At 33.8% G+C, this 27,974-nt stretch overlaps 1 protein-coding gene and 1 long non-coding RNA gene across 3 annotated transcripts; both read left to right on the top strand.

Moving 5' to 3' along the window:
* Positions 1–118: 118 nt before the first annotated feature.
* On the top strand, positions 119–24,464 carry LOC133173238 (RNA-binding protein 26-like). 2 transcript variants are annotated; one of them, XM_061308213.1, is made up of 21 exons: positions 119–280; positions 8,489–8,607; positions 9,132–9,304; positions 9,543–9,631; positions 12,788–13,020; positions 14,533–14,736; positions 14,887–14,988; positions 15,085–15,195; positions 15,340–15,537; positions 15,818–16,045; positions 16,255–16,376; positions 16,827–16,970; positions 17,066–17,227; positions 17,408–17,641; positions 17,941–18,000; positions 18,357–18,455; positions 18,550–18,654; positions 19,844–20,065; positions 20,789–20,875; positions 21,130–21,261; positions 23,716–24,464. In XM_061308213.1, exons 1-21 carry the CDS (start codon positions 222–224, stop codon positions 23,806–23,808), a joined length of 2,976 nt encoding a protein of 991 aa, XP_061164197.1. In that variant the 5' UTR covers positions 119–221; the 3' UTR covers positions 23,809–24,464. The 2 variants fall into 2 exon arrangements, with proteins under 2 accessions (XP_061164197.1, XP_061164198.1); XM_061308214.1 differs by lacking the exon at positions 23,716–24,464 and adding an exon at positions 23,233–23,274.
* Positions 24,465–26,635: 2,171 nt separating this feature from the next.
* Positions 26,636–27,892, top strand: LOC133173250 (uncharacterized). The gene is made up of 3 exons (XR_009719012.1): positions 26,636–26,825; positions 27,039–27,190; positions 27,450–27,892. It is a non-coding gene; the product is annotated as an uncharacterized LOC133173250 (long non-coding RNA).
* The last annotated feature ends 82 nt before the right edge of the window (positions 27,893–27,974 follow it).

The raw sequence follows: 27,974 nt of genomic DNA, 5'->3' as shown, positions 1-27,974 counted from the left end.
TATCAATCTCTACCTTCTGTTTTCTTGACAGTAGACTCCAGTCCCGCGGCATTTCACGAGATTTGGAACGCCATATTTATTTTAAACGAAAGTGGCACGAGTGTCGAGTCCCGTCAATGCTGAATAATCAGACGGATATATGTATAACTAGCCTGGAAGGAGACAGACTTTTAGTTACAGTTGTCTAATACTCATATTGTGAATCAAAGTATTTTGACGGAATGCTTATAGAAAACGTTGAAGCTCTAAAAATATGGCTGACAAAGACTCTTTCCCCAATGTAAGTTTACTGGCTGGCTCAAGAAGTTGATGCAAGTAGAATATGTAATATATGTGATGCACAAGCAGTTAGATAGAAATATTACTTTTGTTTATAATCATAAATTATTGTTTGGTATGAAAATGCTATCGGAAATAAAGCCTTAAGGAATAGAAACGGATGTAGCTCGAATTTTCTCATTACCATTATGTCCAAACTAAGACAAAGTTCCTCAATAGCAGGGTCATCTAGCGAAAACCCCATCCCGCTTTATGTTTTAAAATAATCTGTGACAAGCCCTCTCCACTGAGTCCATAGGAAAATATCATTTTAACGATAGAATGTTAATCTATATTTTGATATTGTGAACATCTCTGTCTAGATGATAATCCGAGATTCCTCTGACTCTAACCCCAGCTTTTATATTTTGACATGTGCAGGGTAGAGTCAGAGCGGAGGTCATATTGAAAAGTGGGAATTCAGCGACACCAGCTGGTGTCGCGATTCTGCCTACCTTTTACAACTTTATTTCGCGGAGCTAACTTCCGAGACGCCAGAACTTAGTAAAGGGATTATTCTTCTACAACTTAATCATCACTAATACGATGCTATCGCCATTTAAACGGCCCTATCACCGACAAATGAAGCATCACTTGAATTAGGTCGCCTCCCCACCATTCAATTTCTTTGCGCATGTCAAAATATAAAAGCAGGGGTTAGAGTCAGAGGAATCTCGGATTACCTAGATGAGTAAAATGTACACTTGTAGCATTTACTATTTTTTTTATATTTACTTAGCTAAATTATTTATTTATATTCATTATTTTAAAATCCCTTTTATAGATAATTTTGCAGCACAAAATTTTTAATTTCAACCTTAAAAATGTGATTCGAAGACATTCAGCTTTCTTAAATGGGGACCGAGGCAGGAATCTGGGATAAAATTAGGACATTTCCACTGGATACAAGTCAGTGTGTAAGTCCAGGGCATCTGGCAAATGTGTCCATTTATGCACACACAAATTTTAGGAAATTCAATTCTAAGATGAATGTAAAGGAGAAAAGTTAATCTGTTCATGAAGTATTCAATTTGTGCAGTAGATTAGATTAAAATTTGATAGTAATATTTAGTTTGAATAATCAAACTGTGTCTCGGGACAGGCGCTAACCACAGTTAGAATGCCTCCCATTTACCTGTAATGTAGCAGAAAATTGCAAAATCACTCCGGAACGATTTTGGAGAAAATTAATGAAGTTGCATTATAAATAACAGTCAAATTAATCATAAAAAAACCTTTTTGAGACTATACATGTAAATACCTTTCGAATTATCGGAAAATATTTTAAAGTCAGATAGCATAGTTCGATAACATTTCTGAAGTGTATACTATATACACATTTTTATTTTAGATGTAACCTGTATATTTTAATTTTTCCTTAGAAGTTTTAAATAAGTATTTGATCATTCTTCTTTCTGGCTATTTTTCATTTTTTTTTTTAAAAAAACTTTACTTTATTCAATGGAACAGCTGGGGCCATCCTTAAAAAAATTGTTTTTTTGTGGTAACGCTACTCATCATTTTAGATGTGAGTAGGTAGGTAGGTATATATATATATTTTTTTTTTTTGGTAGATGAATGTCAGGAATGATTTAATATTAGGTGTTGTAATTTTAACACCAGCATCTGATGCACCCAGATTTCTTAAACGTATAAGAATCACATATTCTTACTGAATCATTTGGACAATTGCTGGCATACTGTATGGAAGTATCCAAGAAAATTTTGTCGGTTTTAAAGCACATCATTTAAGTGCTTAATAGGACCTGTCTCTGCAACCATCAGGAGTCCACCTTAACCTCATGTCTAATTTGTTTTAATATTGATCTAATCAGCTCAAATCATGAGTTTTTAAAATTAAATTTTATAATTTCTGCAACCACTAAGGTGTATTTACATTCTTCAATTCATCCTGCTGCATCTAATATTTCATGGCTTCTACTCTCTTTCTCTCTCTACATTTTTCGTCGATTCAGTATTTGACATACTTTTAAAAACCGTTTTTAATGTGAATTGATATAAAATATGTAATAAAATTCCTATTCAAAAAAAATATAATTATATAAATGTGCTGCATATCAAAGAATTTTTTTAATAAAAGGTTTTGAACAATATATGACTGATTTTTAAAATTCATTTAGTAGAGTGGATTTTCTTTTGCTTCCTTTTGATTTTTTTTCTCAAATTAACACAAATAAAAGAAAGTAATACTTTATAATGGCAACAAATCTTTGTGTTTCGGACAATTAAAAAACACTTTAAAATGTAAGAGATTTTTTGTTTTACCTTTGAACATTAATTTTTATCCTGATCCATTACTAGAACTGTTCAGTATGGCATTTACGTAATACGTACATGTATGTATATATAGGTCTTGAAGTTGAAGAGTTAAATGACAAGAAAATTACGTATCCAGTACTGAGTACATAACATCTGTGGTCATTTACCGAATGTAATTGCATTATTTACGTTTATAGCTGGAAAATACGACCCCATGTTGATTCCAACTATGATTTTGAGAACTGTGGCAGTGAAAAACTACATCTGATAGAAAATAAAACACTTTTCCAGGGTTCGACACTCGTCAAAATTTGGTCTCGCCATTTGGGCAACCTTGGTACTGATTTCAGGTTGCCCGAATGAATTTCAGGTCGCCCGAACAAAATATCAAATGAAACAAAAATGTGCAATTGTTTAAAATTTGCTAAGATAACAGAAGTTGTGCTTTTGTATTATAAAATGTAAACCAGACATTTATGGAATGTCAAAAGCTGTCTTCCAGTATTTTATCAAACAAAGAAAACAAGCAACAAATATTAATAAGCAAAATCAGAATGCTAATTAGGCTTTAAAAAATATGTTTGTTTCCTGTAATATTCCCAATAAATCAAGGGTTGGGTAGGTCGGGATTTTTTTTTTTTTTTTTTTTTTTTTTTTGCTAATGTATAATCTTACCTCACATATTGACACAAGATAAAGTTTCTAGTTTAAAACATTCATTTTCACTTATCATAAAGGCCTAAAAAAAAAATGGGGTCAAACATCCCTGGACTGAATTAACCTGGTGTGATGTTTACAGTGGACACCCAACATGGCTGTCTAGCAGCAAAAACGAACATCAGAAAGTTGTTGGGGGAAATGCTAGATGTTACAATAATGATCATTACTCTTTATATTTATGGTGATTGTTGACTAGGTTTACATATTTTATATGTCAAATAAAACTTAATTTAATACTTTTGGTAAAAATTATATCAGCTGATTGATCAAACACGGATTTGGCAGAAAGAAAAATCCACGAGGCTGCTATTTGAATGGGTCGGTCGGGTTACAGGAAACAATGTTTTCAAGGCCTTGTAAAGTTTATTTTAAAATATTAAACATCATTATTTAATATTCCCAACTCGTCCCAGGTCGTCATTTGGGCGAGCCAGACTGAAAATCAGGTCGTCAAAAATCATCCCGGGATGGAAATGACGAGGTGACGAGCGTGAATGTCGAACCCTGCTTTTCACCTCAATGGCGATTCTGACGTGTTTAGTGATAAAAAATGTATGATGACTAAAATCTCAATCTATTTCTCTTGAAAAGCTGGCAAAGTTTTAAGCCTTAGGCGACTTTTTTGACCCAGATTCCCTCTAGCTTCATAGTAGACACACGTGTCAATGACAATAATCTAGATGTGTTTCCCGCGGACTTGTCGTCGCCATTTTTAAACACAGGTGTGTCGTGATCGTCAAAATGTTTGTAATAGTTGCAGATTGAGGAAATCAAGCGTCTCTATAATTCATCAGGAAAAAATGGTCGGATAAAACGGAAGGTAGATACGCTGGTTAAAAAAAAAAACATACTTTCGATAGGGTTAAAAAAAATTTGAGTCGGGTGGATTTTGATGAGTCGGTCGCGTTACCGCAAAAAAACAATTTTTTAAGGATGGCCCGGTCTGTTTCTGTGCATTTTATGTTTGATACAATGTGTGAGATTGTAAAAATAGAACCAATGTGCACAGTTGTTCATGCCACAAAATCATGTATTATTACTTACAGTTGATAGTAATAGTATAAACCACTCACAGCTACAATAAAACACTTTCATGCAATGACCTTTCATATTTCACCAGAATTTCCTTTGTAATATCTAATATATAATATGGTACCCTTGGATTTGAACACATTGATTTCGGCATGGGACGCATTGTTGTCATTGAAAGGGGTCCTTTTGACCCATGATAACCATTTTCAAAATGGATCACTGAATATTTAGCAAAACAGGGTGACTAGATTAAATATGAAATCTAGCAGTACTTGTGATTAGATTTTAGTCTTCTCAAAACTCTGTAGAGTTTATAGCAGAAAAACATTTTGACACCTGATTAAATGAAGAAGTCCAGATATGACACAGTCGATTGTTTTCCCCAGGCCACTTTTGCATGGCGATCCCCATTGCATCAAACATTGCTACTATGCTTTCCGCTGTGCATAAATCATGAACCGTATAAGATCTTAATCAGTTAATACTGTCAGTTATAAATTAGTTCATAGACAATTTAAATAACTAGAATCTCGTATAACACGTTTAACACCCAGAGTTTTTGAAATCCACTGGTTCCACCGGTAAATATTTCAAAAGTCCAGTAATTTTCTTCATGTACTCGGTCGACGACCGGTAAAAAAATGTCCTTTCTGGTATTTCAACCTCTTGACCTGTGGATGTTAAGTTTATTTGTGAGATCGTCAAAATGATTGAATCTGCGTGTATGATAGAATAAACTCAAGTGCTTTTAAGATAGTTAGTTTTTCACAAAATGGCAGCGCCATTGCCTAATAAATTCGGTAAAAGAAAATCAGACCCATTCAAATTACCCCCAGGTGATTTTTTTCTGCCAAATCTGTTTGTTCAATCAGCTGATTCAATTTATACAAAAATTTTAACCATAGCTTTATTTGGGTTATAACATAATCATCCTTTACTTTAAATATAAAGAGTAATCAAAATTGTTACATCAAGCATTTCCTCCACAGCATTCAGAAGTTCGTTTTCTGCTCTAGACAGCCATGTCGGGTGTCTACAGTAAATATCACACCTGGTTAATTCCTAACTGAAATTAAAACAATTTCTCGGGTTTTTATACCCCCCCGCAAACGAAGTTTAGGGGACGTATATTGGAATCAGCTTGTCCGTCTGTCTGTCCGTCTGTCTGTAGACGAGATTTTGTCCGGACCATTTCTTGGAAACTGTTGCAAGGATTTGTCTGAAAATTTGTACACTTATTCTTTGCCATATGAAGGTGTGCACCTGGTATTTTCATCGTGATTGGATAATTTTTTTGCATTTTACAGGTGGTTTTTTTTTCATTTTTATTATGTGGTTTTGTCCAGATCTGTTCCCAGAGACTATTGCATAGATTTGTTCGAGAATTTGTACACTTATTGTTTACCATATGAAGATGTGCACCTGGTATTTTCAACATTATTTGATAATTTTTCTGCATTTTACAGGTGTTTTTTTTTTTCATTTTTATTGACTTAGTCATTTCGGGTTCATGTCTAAGGTTTTAGACATAGAATCTAGAACATCTGTACAAAAATGTGAACTACAGCTTAAAACTACTCATTAGAAGTAAAAAAAAAATCACGGAGTATTAAAAACAGTTTTTACATTACACAGCAGATAGTGTAAATCCATTTGTCCCTTGGGAGTAATAAGTGGACATGCATCCAGTTAAAGATTAATTAATGAGTTCAGTGTGGGAAGCTGTTAGGGCATCTCTGATCAAGCAGGTCTTATCTATATCTCCTGGGAATTGGGCAGAAAGAAATAAAGATCTCAGTTGTCTAAGTCTCTTAATTGTAATTTATGTCTGTCAAAATACATAGTTACTGGAACCAGCCTTTTATTTTTAAAATGAGTTTGATACAAAGGTATTAAGATCAATTTGATTTTGTATAATTAATTATGAAATTTTTTTTTTTCAACAATCAATTTGCAGAGTGTCATGTCTCACAAAGATGACATATAGTTGCAAACTATTTTTTCAATGTAATAAAAAACACTGTAATTACTAGCATGTGACTAGTATTGATGTTTTATTAGGCTGCACCTTAGTTTCATTCATTAAAAAAAATATAATGAGTAATTAAATTTTCACTGTAAATGTTTAAGCAAATTGTGAACACCTCTCACATCTAGAAAACATTAGTGATTTGGTACCTTCTCTGAAAAACCCAGCAGGGGGTATTTGTCCCTTTTGGACAGTTCTAGTTGATTTTTTTTTTTTAGTATCTCAGTATGTATGCTGATGGACCAGTGAATATTTGTGTGGACCAGTGAATTTTTCTAAATCACGGGTCAACTTGACCAGTGAATATTTTTTTTTTATTTCAAAAACTCTGAACACCTGTGGTGAATCGCGGCACGGGGTATGAAGCAATAGCTGTTAATAAATTTATGCTTTACAGCTTATTACAATTTACTGGTACATACTCAGTTTTCAGGTGACAAAAACATTTATAACTGTGAAAAAGTAATCAGTCTCTGTTGGATAGTACACACAGTCAAAGTAATACACTTGTTAATGCACATGTGGGTTTTCCAACCACCACAGGATGTTGTAAAAATATCATAAACATTTGACATTAAAAATAATTTATTAGTTTAACACATGATTTTTTAGCCATCTTTTAGCATATAAAGCCAGTTTAAAATAAATTTGACATATGAAATGAGCATGTCCATTCGTTTATCTACTGTGTGATTTGTCGATAAATTCTTTTACCAAGACGGCAAGAGCATACATGTGCTATTACAGCTATCTGTAAATCAACATTTTTTTGCAAGAAAAAAAATGAACACCTGTCCACTTCAAAATCTTGTTAATATGTTGTCATATTTTTGTTATAATCACAGGTGCTTGATAATGTGCACACACTTTTGCTTAAAATGATGACTGTAAATGTAGGGACTTCAAGAAAATTGAAGTTAATAAAAGACAGGGGAAAGCCACTATTAAATTTGTAGATCTTGACAGCATGGATAACACTGCACATAAAATACAACTACAGTGGGTCTGAAGGGGGGAAAATACCTTGAAAAAACATGGGTGATATTAAGGATAATTTTTGCACAATAAAAAAAATCCTTAGAAATGTTTGATTTGATTTTCAGTACATGTATAATCATCAATTTTTATTTGCACATTTTGATATAAAAATTAAGTTAAAAATACATCTAGAATTTTTATGAAATATAAATTCATTGACAAGTAACTCAACTGAGGTGTGCTGTGCCACGCCGCATCTGTATTTTTGATTCAACATAATACCCCCATTTGTTAAAAATTTTCTGGGGAAAATACTGCAGTCATATAAGAAAATACAGTAAAAAACGCTTATAGCAAACAAGCTTATAATGAATTGATGTTTACAGCAGAGTAGTTTCCCAGTCGCTGTTGTGAATTTATCATGTTTATTGGATGCAACAAATAACATTTATAATGAGGCAAATTCATCTGTCCCTGGCACTATGATCATTCGGCATCTTCAATATGCATCTTTCTGAATAAGTTTTTTTCAGCAATGATTGATGAAACACCAGTCAATGGGTGCTTATGAGAATAGAGCAGAAAGCGTCTAATAGGAGAATAGCAGAAAGTGTCTAATAGGAGAATAGCAGAAAGTGTCTAATAGGAGAATAGCAGAAAGTGTCTAATAGGAGAATAGCAGAAAGTGCCCAATAGGAGAATAGCAGAAAGTGCCTAATAGGAGAATAGCAGAAAGTGTCTAATAGATGCAACTCTTCTACTTCTTCTAGTACTCCAATAATATTTATGAATTATGATGGTGTATAGAAAATTGTTTACATGCTCGTTTTGTAAGGATTTGATTTTGGAGAGAATTTGTAATTTTTCAGGCTTCTTTATCATGTTTATGATTCAAAACAACTTAGCATATACAGTGTTTTCCCCAAAAACCAGCTATCAGCCAAATTGACCACTTAAGTTGATAAAAATGCCAATCAGAAATCCACAACTTAGAAAATAATTGTTGTAAGGTCAACAGAGATTTTTACATACCCCCCCCCCCCCCCCCCCAGCCAGTTACAATTGATCTCTTACCCTTTGACACTGATATAAACTGATGTAGTAAATGAATGGTGAATCTTTGTTTTGTAGAAGTGATGCAGATCCTGCCTCTCTTGCCAAATATGTTTTGGCCTTAGTTAAAAAAGACAAAGTAGACAGAGACCTAAGGGAAGTCTGCATTGATCAGCTGGAAGTTTTTCTTCAAGGAAGTAAGTCTGAAAATGTCTGATATGTTGAAGTAGTGAAGTGCGAATAATTTCTCTTTCCTGATGATAGGTACATGCCAGTCAACTAGCAATGTTTGAGCTTATTTGTAAATTGACAATCATTCACATTGAGGCTCATGTCATCCAGATCATTTAGGCTTAATATATATAATCATCCAGATAATTTAGGCTTTTATCATCCAGATAATTTACACTTACATCATCCAGATCTTAAGAATTAACCTAAGTGGATGCACATGTAATTGTTCATTTTGATGGATTTGTGACCATTTATATTAATAAAAGAAGAACTTTACTCCTCTACTATTATTTTCCAAGTGATTTTATTTAATGAAATTATATACAACTGTTCTTTAAAACATAGCTTATTTTAAGATGTAAAGAATCTAATATTTTTCAACAGTTTAAATAAAAGAGAAGTGTGTTTTGTAAATACAAGTCATTTGATAAAGCATGCTCTGTCGGAAATTATTTCACAATGGTTTCTCATGTAACTGTTGTTATAGAAACTAAAGATTTTGTGGATGCATTGTTTGAGGCATTGACATCAAAAGAATACTTGAAACATGCGCCTGATTCCTCGACCAAGACACCAGCTGTCGATGACACCAAGTCAGACGTGTCCCTCCCGAGTAAATCTGACAGCAGGAAGGATTCAGGAGATTCTAAGAAGACTAAAGTAAGCCTTATTTCTTCAGATTTTGACATTTAGAGTCTCTCTTTCAGTACAATGTCAACTTTTTTCTTTTTCATTCGGTCTTATAAAGAATTAAGCATATATACTGTATACTGGTACAATGAACTGCCTTAGTGACTTCTATCCATTGTTATGAATTCTTGTAAATGTTTTAGATTAAATATATCACAGCTGCTGTTGGTTTTGTTAATCACATGTATCTGAATTGTTTCTGGTACAGATCACTATTGAGAAGGGCAGAGAAGTGAAGAGAGAAGACAGAAGACATGGATCAAGGAGTCTCAGTCCCAGAGAGAGACGCAGGGATATGTAAGTGGTGCCAGGCTGTTTAATTTTTTGTTAGTTTTGAGGTAGTAATTAAATTGTATTTTTATGCCCCGCCATGAATATGGCCGGGGCATATAGTGTTTGTCATGTCCGTCTTCCGTCCTTCCGTCACACTTTGCGTTTAGCTCTGTTCAAAGCTCAGTTTCAAAGATACCATTCAAGATATTTTTATCAAACTTCATATGCTGATAGATATTGATGAGAGCTATGCAACTGCATCAACATTTTTTGACCTTGACCTTTCTTTTGACCTTGACCTCACTTTTCTTAAATTAGTGTTTAGCTCAGTTTTAAAGATACCATTCAAGATAATGTAATCAAACTTCATTTGTTGATACATACTGATGTAAGCTATTCAACTGCATCAACGTTTTTTGACCTTGACCTTTCTTTTGACCTTGACCTCACTTTTCTTAAATTAGTGTTTAGCTCAGTTTTAATGAAAGCATTCAAGATATTTTTAACAAACTTCATATGCTGATACATAATGATGAGAGCTATTCAACTGCATCAATATTTTTTACCTTGACCTTTCCTTTGACCTTGACCTCACTTTTCTGAAATAAGTTTTAGCTCAGTTTTAAAGATACCATTCAAGATAGTGTTATCAAACTTTATATGCTGATACATACTGATGAGAGCTATTCAACTGCATCAACATTTTTTGACCTTGACCTTTCTTTGGACCTTGACCTCACTTTTCTTAAATTAGTGTTTAGCTCAGTTTTAAAGAAACCATTCACAATATTTTTATCAAACTTCATATGCTAATACATACTGATGTAACCTTTTAAACTGCATCAACATTTTTTGACCTTGACCTTTCCTTTGACCTTGACCTCACTTTTCTTAAATTAGTGTCAAACTTCATATGCTGATACATACTGATGTAAGCTATTCAACTGCATCAACATTTTTTCACCAAGACCTTTCCTTTGACCTTGACCTCACTTTTCTCAATTTGTGTTAAAATGTTGCATTACTAATATACCCTCGGCGGGGCATTCATGTCCTATGGACATATTTCTAGTTGTTATTGTCATTGAAAGTTGTATGCTTTGTTATTTGTTGATTATTTATAAAGATACACCAATTAACACACATATCTTTTTACATCGTCGCAAGCCACGGGTTTTGTGTCCATTCTATTTCCACAAACCCGTGGCTGCCTCCTACCAAATTCTCTCGTTCTTGCGACTGAATCATTGAATATTAATTAAGTGACGCCAGATTTATGTGACTGCCGCTCGGGGAGGGTAGGGTTCCACCCGGAATAAGTAGTGCACCCTACAACACTTGGTCACGCAGTAACCATAAGACTTGGTTACTGTCCTTGACATAAAACCTTCAAGGATTAAGACATAAGTAGAAATGTCTTTTCCAGTCTTTAGTACAGGAATATGTACATTATATATACACATCTAAGACTGGGTCTGCTAGCTGCATGCCAGGTAACTCAAGCTAACTCTCTCTATCACTAACTCTGACTAACTGTCCTCTCTCTACTCTCTAAACTACTATTCTTTTCTCAATATATATTTTGTTTTAGAGTAAATCTAGTAATTATTTTATTTACTCAATTTGGCTTTTCAATGAATGAGTAGTTGACATGGACAGGTAGAGTGATAATTGTTGTCACACCTGTCATGCCTTAAGAATAGATAATTAGGCAACTTAATTGACTTGAGAGATTAACTAATTATACTTCAAAGGGATTAATAACAATGTGATATTAGCCAAGCCATCTGGTAGACCTTAATACTGAATCAATTATTTAACTTTGACATCAACAGATATTATAACTTAAGGGAAATAAAGTTATATCTTAAATTTACATAGCGTACGACCCCTAACCTTTTGGTTAGTGGCTATATTTACCTTGACCAATGAAATCACTCTGTAGCAATTTTTGGTACGCTTAAATGGCGACGCCCATAATGAAATCATGTTTGCTATGTGTGGCAGATTTATTGAAAAAAATACGATAGATCCTGAAGAACAGAGGTGAGTAACGTATATTCTAAAATACTTACAAGGTTTTACATTAAAATATAGGGTTTTTCAATGTAGATGTTGTGTGAGAACGCTGAATAGCGTTACTCGTTAAGAAAGGAAATTCGAACCGAAGTTGATGTACAGCTTGTGGTTATTGTTACATCCAAATACAAGATAGACTTATCATTTTCATTGGTTCTGACTTGAAGCATCAGATGTTATTCCATTGGTTGAATATATGTTATTAATATTCATGAGAAAGAGAGAAATTTGTAGGAGACAGCCACAGATTTGTGGAAATAGAATGGACACAAAACCCGTGGCTTGCGACGACGATCTTTTTACCTCTGATTTTTAGTTTACCTGAACCAGAGATTTCTGATCAAAAATTTATCTTGAGTTTGAACATGTATATTTATGTACTCTTTATACATGTGTACATGCATGTATGGCATAAATTTTCACTTTTTCACCCTCCTCCCCCTCCCCCCCCCCTTTACCTATGGGGAGATAATATGGAGAAGAATAAAGAAAAAAGGGTTTGTCATTTAAAAATGTTCATCTCAAAAACCTTAAAGTCCAGAAAAGAGAAAACTTACTTGAGATCTTCCTTACATGTATGTAACACAGCTTCAAGATTCCAAATCAAGTATTCCAGTGAAGTGCAAATGCAAAGTTCATTGATGTTCAAGTCATCCCCCCACTTCCATCCCACTCGCCCACTCCAAAGCGGGCCACAATGTAGTTTAAATTTTCATATAAAAATGTGTAGGAAAATTCTCTTAAATATATCTTTACAGAACAGTAAGAAAATTATTAGAACAGTAATGAAAAAAAAAAGATAGAATGATCCAGGGTTTCAAATAAAAAAAAAATCTGTAAAAAATACTATTCTACTGAATGGCAAGGATGAAATCAAGTCATTGTGCTCTCACTGCTCTGCAAGCATCCCCTTGCTGTGCAATACCAGTTTGTTCAAGTCATGACCCCAAAGAACAAAATGATTATTTGTGAGATCTCATGACATCTGACTTTGGCTTATGGGCCCCTTGTTTCAGTTTTCACTCCCACGCAGCAGCTTGTTGTCATGCCTAGAACTGTTTGAATTGAATTCCTTTCTACATCCTGACTTATTATTTGTAGTGATGACAGAAAGAGAAGACATGATGATAGAAGGCTGTCTGATGAGAGAAGAAGTTACAGAAGAAGATCACGTTCATACAGTCCAAGAAGTCCTCGAAGGACACGGGGAAGGTCCAGAAGTCCCCGTGACAGAGGACGGTCAAGGTCATGGAGTAGGTCAAGGTCAAGATCCAGATCAAGACCTAGGTCATGGAGTAAATCTAGGTCAAGATCACGATCAAGAGAAAGAAGAGGTACTAGAATTTAAAAACAGTAAATTTATAGGGGGAAGGGATTGTTTTGTTTGTTTGTTTTGTTTACCAAATTAATTTTTTGTTTATTATATTATCATTAAATTAATTTAAATTTACATCCCATGTAAATCTATTGAAGTACACGGTTAAGGGCCAATACGCAAGTTTCGAGATTATCTCCCTTGGTACGCTATTTTGTTACGGAGGGGAGTTTTGTTTCCGCGTAAGCAGGCAGATGGGACAGTTATTTATATATTGGATACATTACATCATCCATATACCATCACAACTGATTGTCGGGATGCACTCTTCAACTCAAAAATTACCGAATTAAAGTAAAGGCATCAATTTTTTTTTTCTATGAGCAAAAAATTGGAACAAAAGAAAATAAAAATCGGAACAAAATAAATTACAGGGGATAATAACTTATCGGAGGGAAGAGATATGGATCTCTAATAAATACACACGCATCTGATCATTGTACGTCGGCATTCTGAATGACTCTTTCCCATATAATAACTTCAAAGAACCCAATAACTTTTTAGAAAAGGTTTGTACAATCAAAGAATTATTTTTCTTACAAAGAATATGACGGTTCTTTCCTTTAAGTATCCTAATTGAAAGCAAATTTTGTATTAATATGTAGAGCTTTATAAAACCATCAAAATGATCATTGCTTAGTATTATTATCTTTCTAAAACATTAAATGAATTGTAAAAGCCATAGCCATCGTTCATTTAATTATGCATGTTTGTATATATTAACAACCTGTCCCACTTCTATGCTGATATGGATACTTTTTGCACCTCTATCATAGGAGAGATACAATCTCGAAAATTGCGTATTGAGTCCCTTACCTGATATATGAAATTACAGATTTAATAGTTTGGAACTTTTGTACAATAAAAAATAACTCATAAACAATAACTAATATTGATATGCAATCCCCCCCCCCCCCCCCCCCCCAAAAAAAAAAATAATTAAGAAAATCTGTCATTTAAGGTCAAGATCTAGTAAATGACTTTAGACTGTCTTTTTGGTGCTAGATCCATTATGACATCATAATCAGTTTAAACTTTCTTTTTCCCGTACTTTACGGCTCTAATAGAATAATGTAGGCAATAAAGTTTTTTCATAGAATTCAATTTGAAATCATGTGAAAATTAATCCCGAAACCTATATTCAATTTGATATTAATTTAAAGAAGAGGATAAGAAGAAACAAATTACCATTTTCTGAGAGACTGTAGGCAATCTGGATACATTTCCTTTCTCCAATAAAGAAAAAACTCCCATATTCATGACTGATTTTATTAATTTTTCATCAGAAAAGACGGTTTAAAATATGATTTTTCATCCTGTTTACCTACAAAATATGCCCCGATACCCATTATTTGACCAAGCTATACTTAAAAAGCATCTTTAAAGGAATTTATTTCTCAAATTTGAGAAAATCTGTAGGCTCCTTTCATTTACTAGATCTTGACCTTAAACTGAGTATTAATGTTTTCAGTATACAACAAACAGCAGCCTGATAGTCGAGGTTCTACACCTACCCTTGATAATGGGAAGTATGACACGACCTCTACCATTCCTACAGTAGGAAGTGCTGTATACTCTGTCCCCAGAGTAGAAGGAGGGTACCCCTCAGAGTCCCATTCCCAGGGACTGCCAGCTGTACCTGCCCCCTCAAGACAGAGATGTAAAGACTATGATGGTATGCATATTTGAACAGGATATTGTTTACTGAATTTAGAAATTTGAGATGAAGAATAGAAATGAACATTTTTTAGAGGATTTACAAAACAAACTGTCCTTTATATTTTCTGTTTTCTTATGAGTATACTGATGTTTATTTTCTATTCAGAAAAGGGATTTTGTATGAGAGGTGACCTATGCCCGTTTGATCATGGCCTGGATCCAGTCATTGTAGAAGATGTCAGCATTCCTCCTCCGCCGTATGTCCCAGGTAACAACAGAATTTTAGATTTATAAAAATTTATCAGAAGAGTGAAAAAGTCCACAGTTGTTTTAAATTGTAACCACTGTTTCATTTGATTGTTAGGACCTCCGGTAATTCCTTCTAATGGTGCTCCAAGAATGCCAGGGCCAGGATTTGTAAATAGACCACCACCCCCAACTCTTGGAGGCCCCCTACCTATGCCTCCACGTCCAGGTAAATTAAAAGAGTTTATAAAATGGGAAGACATCTAGGAACCCTGACGTTATTGCAAGTGTTTATCCATTTTTCATTATACACAACTGTACATTTAAAATATTTTCATGGTGTTTCTTTTTATCATACCTTTTCTGTATTTAGATCACTTTGAGTACAACCCTGAGGCTCCTGGGATGACCGGTCCTCCTAGACAATCATTCTGGCATGGACCACCCCCACCCCGACCCCAGGGAGCTCAACCAGCTGCCAATTTCCCTCCTTTTCCTCCCCCACAGAACCCTTCTGTTCAAGTCAGAAATAGAGAGCATCTCATTAATATAACAGTGAATGATGACAGTGGTAAGTTGAAAACAATGATAAATGAAAGTAAACTTGCACTTCAATTCTGACAAATATGTTTATATGTAGAAATATGTTATGTAGAAAAACATTTGGACTATCAAAGAGATAGCGTATAAAACTACAGCTGTTTACATTTATTTATGATGATTGTTTTAAAAAAGAAATTCTTTTTTAGAAATGATTTGTCTGATATTTGATTTTAAAAAGAACATTTTCCAGAAATGCATGAACATAATACATGTACATTTGTATGTAAATTTGATTCTTTTTATTTCAGAGGAGAATGCTATTGTACCTCCTGGTACAGAATCAACTGAACCAGGACCAGAGAACACATTGATTGACTCCAGGACAGAGGGAAAGCCTGGGAGGACAGTCATTCCCCCAAAGCGACCCTATAATAGTGGTCCAGGTCAAGTCCATCGAGGTTACCTAAACCCCTACCATCAGAATAACTACAGACCCTCCGCTCCCAAGAAACCATTTGATTTCAGCAGAGTAGGAGGTATTGGTCAATCAAAAATGCATTTACATGTATCTTAAGTAGTGCACACTTTTTCCAACCAGACTTTTTTTATTATCATGAAATTAGTTAAAATGCCTACCAAATTACATGAAATTCTGATACAGTGTAAATATATTCATGGATGGGCAAACATAAAGTAATTAATTAACAGGAGTTTTATGTCTGATTGTTTTTAAATGATGATCCAGGATACAGAAAGCCTGACACTGATGCCCTAAGTCTGGAAGTTAGAAAAATTCCTAAGGAATTCAACAACATTGCAGCAATAAATCAGCATTTCTGTAAATTTGGGAACCTAACAAACATACAGGTATGGCTACAATTTCAAGAGAAACTTTGGAAGAAAGAGTAAATTTTACGAATTTTGTAAATTTTATAGCATTCAGAATCCAACAGTTTGGTTTATTAAGAAGTGGATGCATGTCTGCAATGTGGCTGGCTGAAATCTGTATCCCTAAAAAATTGTATGTTACATCATGTCTGAGGTTTTACCAACATCTATACCCAAACAGTAAATAAGGAAAAAGGATGGTGATGGTTGTTTTATTTTGATGTCCAATGAAAATACTTACCTTGATCTCTGTTTTGCTGAAGCAGATACCGGTAGTAGAAATTAACACCTACTGACATCAGAAGCTAGTGAATTCCTGGTTTCATTTTGAAGTATTTGAAATATGTAATTTATTACATATTACATTATATTTTGTTGGTTAAATATTTATGCAATGATTTAGCTACATAAAAAATAATCTTTTTTTAGGTTAATTTTGAGAATGACCCTGAAGCAGCCCTGGTGACATTTTCCACCAATCAGGAGGCTCTAGCCTGCTACAGAAGCACAGAACCTCTCTTCAACAACAGATTTGTCAAAGTCTTCTGGCATAAAAATAAAGAGAACACTCAAGTTAGAATCCAATTCACAGCTAATCTATCTAAATTCTCTTTCAATTCATATTGGTTTTATTTAATTTTAATTTTATGGGTTTTTTTTTACTTCAGGAGAAAATAGATATATCTGGTGATCAGGTTCCTGATCAAAGATCTATTAAGGAAAGACTAGGTCCACCCATTATCCCTCATCCTAGTAAACTTTCCCTTAACAACACCAAACCTAAAACAACAGAGCAGTCTGCCCCACCAGCTCCTCCATCCAAGGAGAAGGTCTGTACACCCTTTATGGTGGTACAATTAAAAAAGATCAAAATTATTCACGAACTACATATACAAATGAAATTTCCTCCAAAGCAAAGACTTACATGTATAATGAAAATGTTTTGAAAAATTTTGCAGTAAAAAAAAAGTTATCTTCCTTTTGGTAGAGCTGTTTTGATTTGTTTGTAGACTGTGATATACACTTCTTCTGTTGGTAACATAACAAAGACTGTCTACAACCCAGAGGTCATTAAAGCTAAAGCTGCTATCACAAGTCCTACAGCTGTGGGGTCAGCGTCCTTTGTCTCCAAAATCGAGGCCATTAAAAGACAGGAGGAGAAAAAGAAGGAAATGATGAAAAAGAAGGCGGAGCTTCAGAAACAGAAGCATGAGCTGTTGGTAAAGCAGGTGGAGCAACAGAAGGTCAGAGTCCAATCCCTGTCTGTTATTTAATCCCTAAGTTTTGAAATTATTTTCAAGTTTTTTTCTATTTCTAGTCTTGAATAATGTTGTACACTTAATAAGGGTTTATCATAAATGCCATTGGAAATTTCTTGATCTGACAAATCAGAATTTTTTTTTACCTCAGGTTGTGGAAAGAAAAAATAGAAAGTAAAAAAAAAACTACGTACAGTAGTTTGCTAAATAAATTGTTTTAACATGTACATATATATAAGTGACCTTATTAATTCTATCATTTAGTTCTTTGACCTCTTTTGCAGATGCTTATTTCTAAATTAGAGAAAACAAAAAATGCTGAGGAAAAAGCAGAAATTATGAAGGTATTGAAAAATTTATTCCAGTCCTTTCGTACATTCAAATAAAATCTTCAATAAATCAACCAACAAATGATTAAATAAATAAACACATAAAAATCAAACTACTAGTGGAAAAGCAAAGACATTCCAGCATGTGACTACTATGTTATTTATTTACACATATGAAATAATTGTAAATTCATGTAGATAGGGATTAAAAATTAAGTTTGATTGCTCACTATGCATTCTGTGTACCCTCATCTGTTAGCTAATGTCTCTTGCATTTTGATTATTATCTATTTTTGTTGTTGAAAACTTGCATTAGTGAATATTGCATTTTAGCATGGATAGAAATAATGACTTTGAATTATAATTTGTAGACAATTGACATGTTATCAAAATCTGTGGAGAAAATTAAGTCAGAGTTAACGGCTAACAAACCAAAAGGTGTGGCCAAGAATGTGACGACACCCGAAGAGGTAAAGTTACTTAATGTTTGTAATCTAATATTGATTTTGTTGTTATTCCTGTCCATGACTTGACATTAATTCTCTCTGCATGCATGTATTTCAGGCTAGAAAGGAGATTCTGGATACTGAGCTGGAGTTGTTTAACAAGGAGCATTCAGGAGAGGACACAACTGCCCTAAAACAGAAACTGTCTGAACTCACTAAACAGGTCTCTACAAAATTTTCATCTTAATACAGTTTTGGCCTTAGAAGTATTATTTAAAATAAAAACTATATAAAATGTATGCAGTGAAGACCTAGCGTACATTTATTGTTAGGTACAGCTAACTCTTGATGGCTCGAACTTCGATCTCTCGAAGTTCTTGATCGCTCGAAGTGAGTCTCTGGTCCCAAATTTTTCCCCTATATAACTAAACAAATTTATTCTTGATTTCTCGAACTCTTGATCTCTCGAAACCCTTGATCCCTCGAAGTCAAAATGCAGTCCCGCTATGCATATTCTATTAGAATTTACCCTTGGTACCTCGAAGTGGCTATGTGTATACAAGGTTATATAATTAGCACCTTTACCTGCACATTTAAATGGCCCCAGGCAGAAGACGCAGGTCTCGAGGAATGAGATGTTTATTCAGGTGACACTTCTGCTGCAAGGTGATAATTGATTTATAATTAATCATGTTTTGCCTATATGCTATTAAATAATTATCATCGGCTGTCTTACGATAATTTAGAGATGCAGTGTCGGTGAAAAGTAGTAATTGATTAAAAGACGAAACACTAATTTAATTTTTATTTCGAGTCATAGTCAGAGTTAAATGAAATATGAAAAAGCAGAAACAGTCTCAATGTCAATATGACGACTATTATTAGACAGATACTTACAGAACTGCATTCATTGATCATGTTTGGAATAGTCAATGCTATGTACGGTGCTGTAAAATGTTGTTTTCCTATAACGAATGCATAGTATGATGTCCGTATTGCAAAGAATAAATAAATATACCTGAAATGATGATATACATCTTTTGCTTTACTCAGTTTAATGAAATACTCATCTAAATTACAAAAAAATATCATTGTTTTATAAAAACCATGTGTAAAAGGTTAGCACTGCATGAAAATCATTACATCTGGTAAGACTAATTTTAAAACCTGTCAACAAACCCGGAAAATTCCGGACTCTTGAAAACTTGAACTCTTGATCTCTCGAAGTTTTTCCTCGTTCCTGCGGAAAATTCCGGACTCTTGAAAACTTGAACTCTTGATCTCTCGAAGTTTTTCCTCGTTCCTGCGGACTTCGAGGTATCGAGAGTTACCTGTATATTAATTATGGTGGTCCCCTTTAGAAATGGATGAATGATTAGAGTGTTTGATAAAGGATGGGTTCTCTGTTGTAGGCTGCAGCCATGGGGTTGCTTGGTAGAGGGAGAGGGCGGGGACGTGCAGCACCCCGACCCCGGGGAGCCAACACCTGGGTAGCAGCTGGGTTACAAGGCCGGGGTAAACCCACACACCACATTCCCACACAGGGAAGCAGGAAGTTAGATAAACGACCCAAACAGCTGGAGGTGACGGGATTCAACTGGGAGGAACGAGAACAGCTCAACCAACACTTCTCTGTATGTTAACAGCTAAACCAGTACTTCTCTGTATGTTAATAGCTAAACCAGCACTTACCTGTATGTTAACAGCTCAACCAGCACTTCTCTGTATGTTAACAGCACAATCAGCTCTTCTCTGTATGTTAACAGCTCAATCAGCTCTTCTCTGTATGTTAACAGCTCAAACAGCACTTCTTTGTATGTTAACAGCTCAGTCAGCACTTATCTGTATGTTAACAGCTCAAATAGCAATTATCTGTATGTTAACAGCTCAACAAGCACTTCTCTGTATGTTAACAGCTCAGTCAGCACTTCTCTGTACATGTATGTTAACAGAAGTAGTTAGATCAATTACAAGTTTGATAGTTTAGCTATTTAAATGAGATTGAAATATTAAGAAAACATGTTTCTTAGAATATTTCATATCCTAGTATCTGTAAATTGCTGCAAATTAACATCATCTGCATTACTTTGATCCCATGTAAGGGACTTTTTCTAGAGATACGTGTAGGTTTCATAATAAATGAATTACATAGCACAGTTGAATATACATTTAAGTAGTTTGTCAGAGAAAAAGCATTGCCAGTCTGCAAACTCATATTGAAATACATTTTCTCACTGTAAAAAGTGTTTCATGATTATTTAGATCTTTTATTATTGTGAATGAAACTGAATAATTTTTAAGTTGCATGGACTACACAGGGAAAATCTTGTTGAATGACGAATGTTTAATTTTCACAGAAGTTTTGTCATGTGGAGAAAATAGATTTTGAGGAAGAAGATAAGAGTGCTGTTGTTACATTTCACACCAGAGCAGAAGCAGAAAAGGTATTAAAACAATTTTAACAGATGCTAAGAATTGTAGATCTTCAAATATTCAGATTAGATTGCTCTATTTTTTTTTTTTTTTTTGAATAATCTTAGAACACTTTTTGAGGAATTCTTATACATTGTTAAGTTTCTTCCTTTGACACAACAATTATTTTGTTTTATATGGAACAAGGTGTATAAATCTTTTTGCAAACGTTCTCCAGCTACATCTAAATAATAGCAGTGGTGATGTACATGTGTTTCTTATGTAGGCACTGCTGCATTGTGTTATGTACATGGGCAAAAATCTGATCATGAATTGGCACACAGGAGCAAAGATAAAGCCTGGACAATTTGCTGATAATAACTATCAGGACGAGGAAACTGCAGAGGTTGAAGGGGAGGTCAGTTTGAGATCGTCTTTTTTTTGTTTTTGTTTTTTTTGGATTCTCAAGTTTATTTCTTCATAATATAATGTTTTATTGTATAATATTTTGTACAATATTATAAAGTCACAAGATATATGAAAGTGCAGTACAAGGTGTTTGTAATCAAATTGTGTAATAAACAAGGAAATTTTTAGCTCACCTGCACCAAAGGCTGCGAGCTTTTCTGATCAAAATTTGTCTGTTGTCTGTTTGTGTTGCTGTTGTACACTTTTCACATATTCATCTTATTCTCCAAAACTGCTTGGCTAATTTCAACCAAACTTGCCACAAAGCATTCTTGGATGAAAGGGATTCAAGTTAATTCAGATGTAGGGTCACCCCCTTTTTCTAAGGGAGAAAATGAAAAATTAATAAAATTAAATGGCATCTTTCAAAAATCTGCCTCTCAAGAACCACTGAGCCAGAAAAGATAAAACTTATGTGAAAGCTTATATAGTGTAGATGTAAATTTGTTCAAGTCATGACCCCTGGGGGTAGGGTGGCAGACTTGTCAAAATCCATCGGTCCTGTCGGCAAGGCCGGTAAAAATTTGTCTAGACTGATAACTTTTAAGAAAACGTCAGTCCAAGTGACCATTTGAAAAAAATTGATTGTGACACAAATTTAAAAAAGGTCGGGATTGGGATGCTCAACTGAAGGTCACAAACACAGAAGAGATGGCCGTGTGCGCGGCGTAGTGACAATTGTCAATTTAAATTGTTACAGGAAAGACATAAAATATGTTATTTATGTCTCTTATTAAAGACTCTCTATCCTAAGAAAAGAAACTTATGAGATTGAAGGCTGTTGAAAATGTTAAAGGGCATTTTGGTGCTGTTATTTATTTTCCTTTCTCGGCGTCAAAATAAGGTACATGTATCTGGTCTGACAAAACTTCGTCTGGTCCGACAGAACATTTGACTTTGTCAAACCAAATGTCTGACAGTGATTTCAAAATTTCGACAAGTTTGGGGTGGGGTCACATTGGGCAATCAAAGTTTTACATAAGAATATAATTACAGAAAAAAATCTTTAACCTTCAAGAACCAGTGGGCCAGAAGAGTTGAAGCTTATGTTTAAGCTTCATTCCAGGGCTCGACATTAACTTTTTTTCCTACTTGTCCATTCGGACAAGTGACCAAAACATTTACTTGGCCAAACTTCAACTTCACTTGTCCAAAACATTTTCAATAAAGATCTAATACTGTTAACTGAAAAACTAAAAATAAAGTCCATTAAATGTGCATGATGTTATTTATAAATACAACAAACACATAAAACAAAATTTTATCTTTCTGTCCTGACAACATAAATGCTGTCAACATAAAACAGAATCCAAACTTCGTCAGTTCCATGCCTTTGCAGTAGTATGCAATTAGTGAACTTTGATCCCGATCGAGTGTACTCAATTACATAGCGATCTATATCGGGATCGAAGTTCGGTTTTTACGTACTGTTTCCATCTTAAAGTACCTGTAAACTTTCAACAGTTGTTCTTTAAAATATTTAGAGACTTCTTTACAAAAAAATGCACATGTCCAATCGAACAAGTGCCCAGCAATATTCACTTGTCCATATTTTTTTTTTCACTGGTACCAGACAAGCGGGGACAAGCGTTAATGTCGAGCCCTGCATTCCATCGTGTACATGTAGATTCAAATTTGTTCAAATCATGACTCTTGGGTTGGAGTGGAGGAACAACGAACGATCAAATTTTTACATAGGAACATATAGACAAAAATATTTAAAATCTTCTTAAGAACAGCCAAGGCATGATTAGTCATATTAGTATGGAAGCATCCTCAAATTATTTTTTTATGATTTTGATAAACTATTGAGGGTTAATAAATATGATTGGCTATTGGTTGACTTTTACAGGGCTATGTTGAGGATGATCTAGATTAACTGTTGAGGGTTAAGAGATATAATTGGCTATTGGTTTTACAGGGCCATGTTGAGGATGATCTAGATTAACTGTTGAGGGTTAAGAGATATAATTGGCTATTGGTTTTACAGGGCCATGTTGAGGATGATCTAGATTAACTATTGAGGGTTAAGAGATATAATTGGCTCTTGGTTTTGCAGGGCCATGTTGAGGATGATCTAGATGAACTATTGAGGGTTGAGAGATATAATTGGCTCTTGGTTTTACAGGGCCATGTTGAGGATGATCTAGATTAACTGTTGAGGGTTAAGAGATATAATTGGCTATTGGTTTTACAGGGCCATGTTGAGGATGATCTAGATTAACTGTTGAGGGTTAAGAGATATAATTGGCTCTTGGTTTTACAGGGCCATGTTGAGGATGATCTAGATGAACTATGGAGGGTTGAGAGATATAATTGGCTCTTGGTTTTGCAGGGCCATGTTGAGGATGATCTAGATGAACTATTGAGGGTTGAGAGATATAATTGGCTCTTGGTTTTGCAGGGCCATGTTGAGGATGATTTAGATGAGGAAGCTCTTCTGGCGGGAGATGAGGATGAGGAGGAAGATGAGGAGAGTCGGTCATGGAGGAGGTGACGATGATGGAATATCATCTTAATCGGAATTACATCTAAAGCACTGTTGTGTCATGTTACATTCAGCTACATTAATGCCATCTGTTAACATTTTATCATGTTTAATTGATATCTAGTCATTAACGAGCCTATTTTAAAATGGTCTGTTCTCCAATCAGTTTGTCAATGTATCCATTAAGTTCAGCTGCTGTAAGAATTATTTGTATGATGGTCAATACTGTGAAGCCACACAGACATTTTATGCTTATGAATATTTTTACTTATTCTGATTTTTGTTCATATTAAAGATTAGTTTTTGTCATTTAATAATGTATTACATATATAGGTACATGAATTAATAACTCTTGTGTACATTATTTTGATTTGATGAGATTTACAGTAGTTTGTGCATTGTATCTGAGGGAAATGTAAAAAATATGTAAACATATTTTTAATTAAGGAATTTTAATGTAAAATTGATTTTAATGTTTGACAAAAGTGTGAGATCTATTGTGAAGAAATTGTACATCAAAAGAAATGAACAGAAAAAAAAATCAGTACAGAAGAAAAAAAAATGAGAAAAAAAGACAAGAAAAAAATGTTAAGAAATATGATGCAATGTTACAAAATATTGAGAATAAATCGAAACAAAAGATGTGGTTAAAAACCACCACAAAATTCTTCGAAAAGATGCCTATTTTACATCTGACAAGAAACGTTCATCATGTACATGCATTTTACATTTGCCTTCATGCTGTGTAGACAGAAGTAAAATGTTATACATGTATCTTCATAAAGTGTTGTGTGTGATTCTGTTTTTGGTCACAGTGACACTTCATGAAGTAATAAATGTTGTAATACATAAGGCAGGTGAGTCAATAGATGACTTTCACATTTACAGAAGTTATGCTGACCATGGGAGATAACTCTTTAAGAATGTGAAATTCATCTACTCTAGTTTTGTTTTTTGAACATACATCTATGTAGTCAGCTCACATGTTGACTTTTCCCACTACAGGAATATTAATCCATGACTCAATGAACTTGGGCCATATGATTGCTTTGCTTGGAAGGTACATATTCTTCATAGTCAAAAATTCAGTATTCTGGCAGTGTGATATTAGTCAGATGTGCTCTCTCTAGCACATCTAAAAAGCCCCAGTAATGACTCTTAAAATTCATTTCTTTTAATTTCTTTATCTTTTCTTTATCATATCATTTCATAAAGGTTGATATGTTGTTTGTCCTGACAGTGCTCAAATGCATTGTATACATGCCCAGAACATTAAGCATATTTATTATTGATCAAGTTCAAATTCAATTTAACCATATTCATGTACAGTTGTATGCTTGATTTTACAAATATAAATTATGATAAATGTGATAAATGATTGTTGTTTTCTTTCTGTGAATTATTTCGTTGTTCTTACAGGACAGAGCTGCAGTTGTGAAGATGTGTAAAAGCAGGTAAGTGTAATGTACAGTATCTGAAAGCTGTTCTTTTTCCACCTCTTTATTTAAGGTAGCTCTAAACACTAATGCAAAAAGATTTTTTGACTTTGAGAAAATTATATCATATAAATGTGTTCATGTTGAGTTTATCTCCTTCATTTCTCATATTTCTCCAGGAAAAATGTTCACAAGTGAACAGAAATCACTGTTGTCTACTTTCTTTGGGAAAATACAAGCAAATAATGTTTTTTAATTACTTTATCTTGGTCTAATATAATGTTAAGAATACAAAAATCTACTTCAAATCATGTAATTTACTGTAGATTTCCACTTATTCCATTGTTCATCAAAGGGCAGATCACTCTAACTGCATAAAGTGCCAGTTATTTGAACTCTTCATTGAGCTTTGTTTAGAGCCTCCTTAATTGGCCTAAATTGCAGTTCATGTTTGAAGTGTTTTTGGAGGCATGTCTTTAAAGGAAGTGGATTTAGCAAACAGTTAGCAAGAATATGTGTATATTAGTCATGTGTCTTCAAAGTACTTGTATTATAAATTACAAAATCTGATAAATTTCATTAAAACAATTTTTATTTTAGTATTCTTTTATACAGTTGAACCTCTTTATCCTGAACACCAGTATCTCAAATACCATGTATGTTGAAGTCTCATTGAAGCCTAGACTACCCTTTTATTGCATATCTCAAATTATTGGATGCCTAGAACTTTTTTCTTGGGCCCCATCAAGTTCTCAGTAACAAGATTTGACTGTTTGTTATATTATATGTATATACAAATTAAAACACATTTCTAATTTGCAGACCAACTAAAACTGGCCCCAACAAACTCATCAATTTTATGTGTACTTTATATTCTGGCAGTTTTAAGGATCTCTTGTTTTGTCATGCTTTGAGGTGACAGCTTTTTACATGGCACTATTAATGTGAATTTATAGAACACAGGAGTTTACAGGAAACACTTATTATCTGGGCCCTACAATTGCAGTTTAGCAAGGAGGATACACATATATGACAAATGAAAAGCTCATTACACTAGTTATACATGTATGTTTGGTGAGCTTTAGATTAGGCTAGAGTTTTTTTATTTCTCTGTTTAACGGGAAGCGCCGCTCTGTTTAACGGGAAGCGCCGACCCAATTTTTTCAAAATACCGAAAAAAAATAAAAGAGGTCCATCTCACTTTTATTTTTAAAATACCCGCCGACTGTGTCATTTATTGACGGTTTGAAATAAAATCGGGTTTGTTGTACACCATAATTTTAATAAATCATGTAAACGTTTGACATAGCTTACGTTTTAAATCAAATTCTTGTACATGTATGAGTGTCTTGCTGATTATGATATCGTAACCAGTTTAAAGAACTAGTTTATCACACTTTTCGTGGGTTCTATCAACAGATCAACAAGCAAAAATGCCATTTCGAGACATTTATAGATAAAAATGACGAGATAGTAATATTAAATCCATTGACGATAAAGAGAAAAAAGATTCTGAAATCGGAATGAAGGCATCAACAACCTAAATACACTAGATGCACACTGAACCATCTTGTGTCTAAAGAGTTGGGGGTAAGTTTTTTGACGTCTTGATAAACTTTCTGTTAAAATTGTTCGATGGTTAACATTTTTTGATACGTTTTTTGTTTCTTTTAAAGATGTTTACATTGTATATTTAATTTGATCACATAACAAATTGAGGTAAAATTTGTGGTAAAATTTAGTTTTACAATGAATTATGTTTAATTATATCAGGGACATAAAATTACGATTAAAATATTTTAGATACAAGTCCATGTCTGCTTGGTTGAATTAAATGAGGTCAGGATTCCAACAAAATTACGATTGGAAAAGAATATTTAAAACTAACACTGACAAGTGACAGCTAATTGGAATTGCACACCTAATTGGAATTGCACACATTATCCTGTGGAAAGGTAGAGATAGAAAGAATTAAGTCAACAAATTGTCCAATTTAATATTTTAAATGCAAATTGAACAAAGACCAAAATTATTATATTTATAATATAAGAAATGTGTTATTATCAAAAACTCTTAAAAAATGTTTTGTATCTTCATTTAGAAAAGAAAATAATCTCATGTAAATACTGTTTTTTATCTTCTACTTTCTAACTACTACATGTATTTGGTTATATTAATAAAGTATCTTAAAGGAACAATGCATTTTTTGTGCAGTTTGATTTCTTGGTGGAGACCCAACCATTTGTGAAGAGTTCAGAAGACTTCCAAGATGACTGCTGTTGTTCGTCAAATAATTTCAGCTGACAAATTTCCATTCTGAACCTCAAGAATGTGTTAGTCCTATACTAGGAATGCATTGTCAAGTTAGCTATCAACCCCATATCTTTCTCCAAACTTCTGTTTAATCATAATATATGTAGCTTAAAACATTTTTTATCATTACTTTTATAAATTTTATACAGTAGGAGATGACCAAACGAAGACATCTATAAATTTTTAAGCAGTGTGGATTTTTCTGTATCCAACATTATTGTTGCTATATAATAATTTAAACTGTAAATTTTATTGTTTTGCTTTCATACTAGAATTTACAAATGTAATTAACCACAGTAGGATGACACATGCATATAGTTAGGAGTTGTATCTTTTTATCCATATTTGAAAGCCAAATAAATGATAAACAAAATTTTATTGTGTTTTCTTTCATTTTTCAACATTCTATAAAAAAAAAAGATCCAT

The sequence above is a fragment of the Saccostrea echinata genome, unplaced genomic scaffold (assembly GCF_033153115.1).
Source record: "Saccostrea echinata isolate AGI-Se365-2 ecotype Australia unplaced genomic scaffold, CSIRO_AGI_Sech_v1 ptg000056l, whole genome shotgun sequence".
Taxonomy (NCBI): domain Eukaryota; kingdom Metazoa; phylum Mollusca; class Bivalvia; order Ostreida; family Ostreidae; genus Saccostrea; species Saccostrea echinata.
Note: the sequence above shows the minus strand (reverse complement) of the source record. Positions and strands in the feature narration are given on the sequence as shown.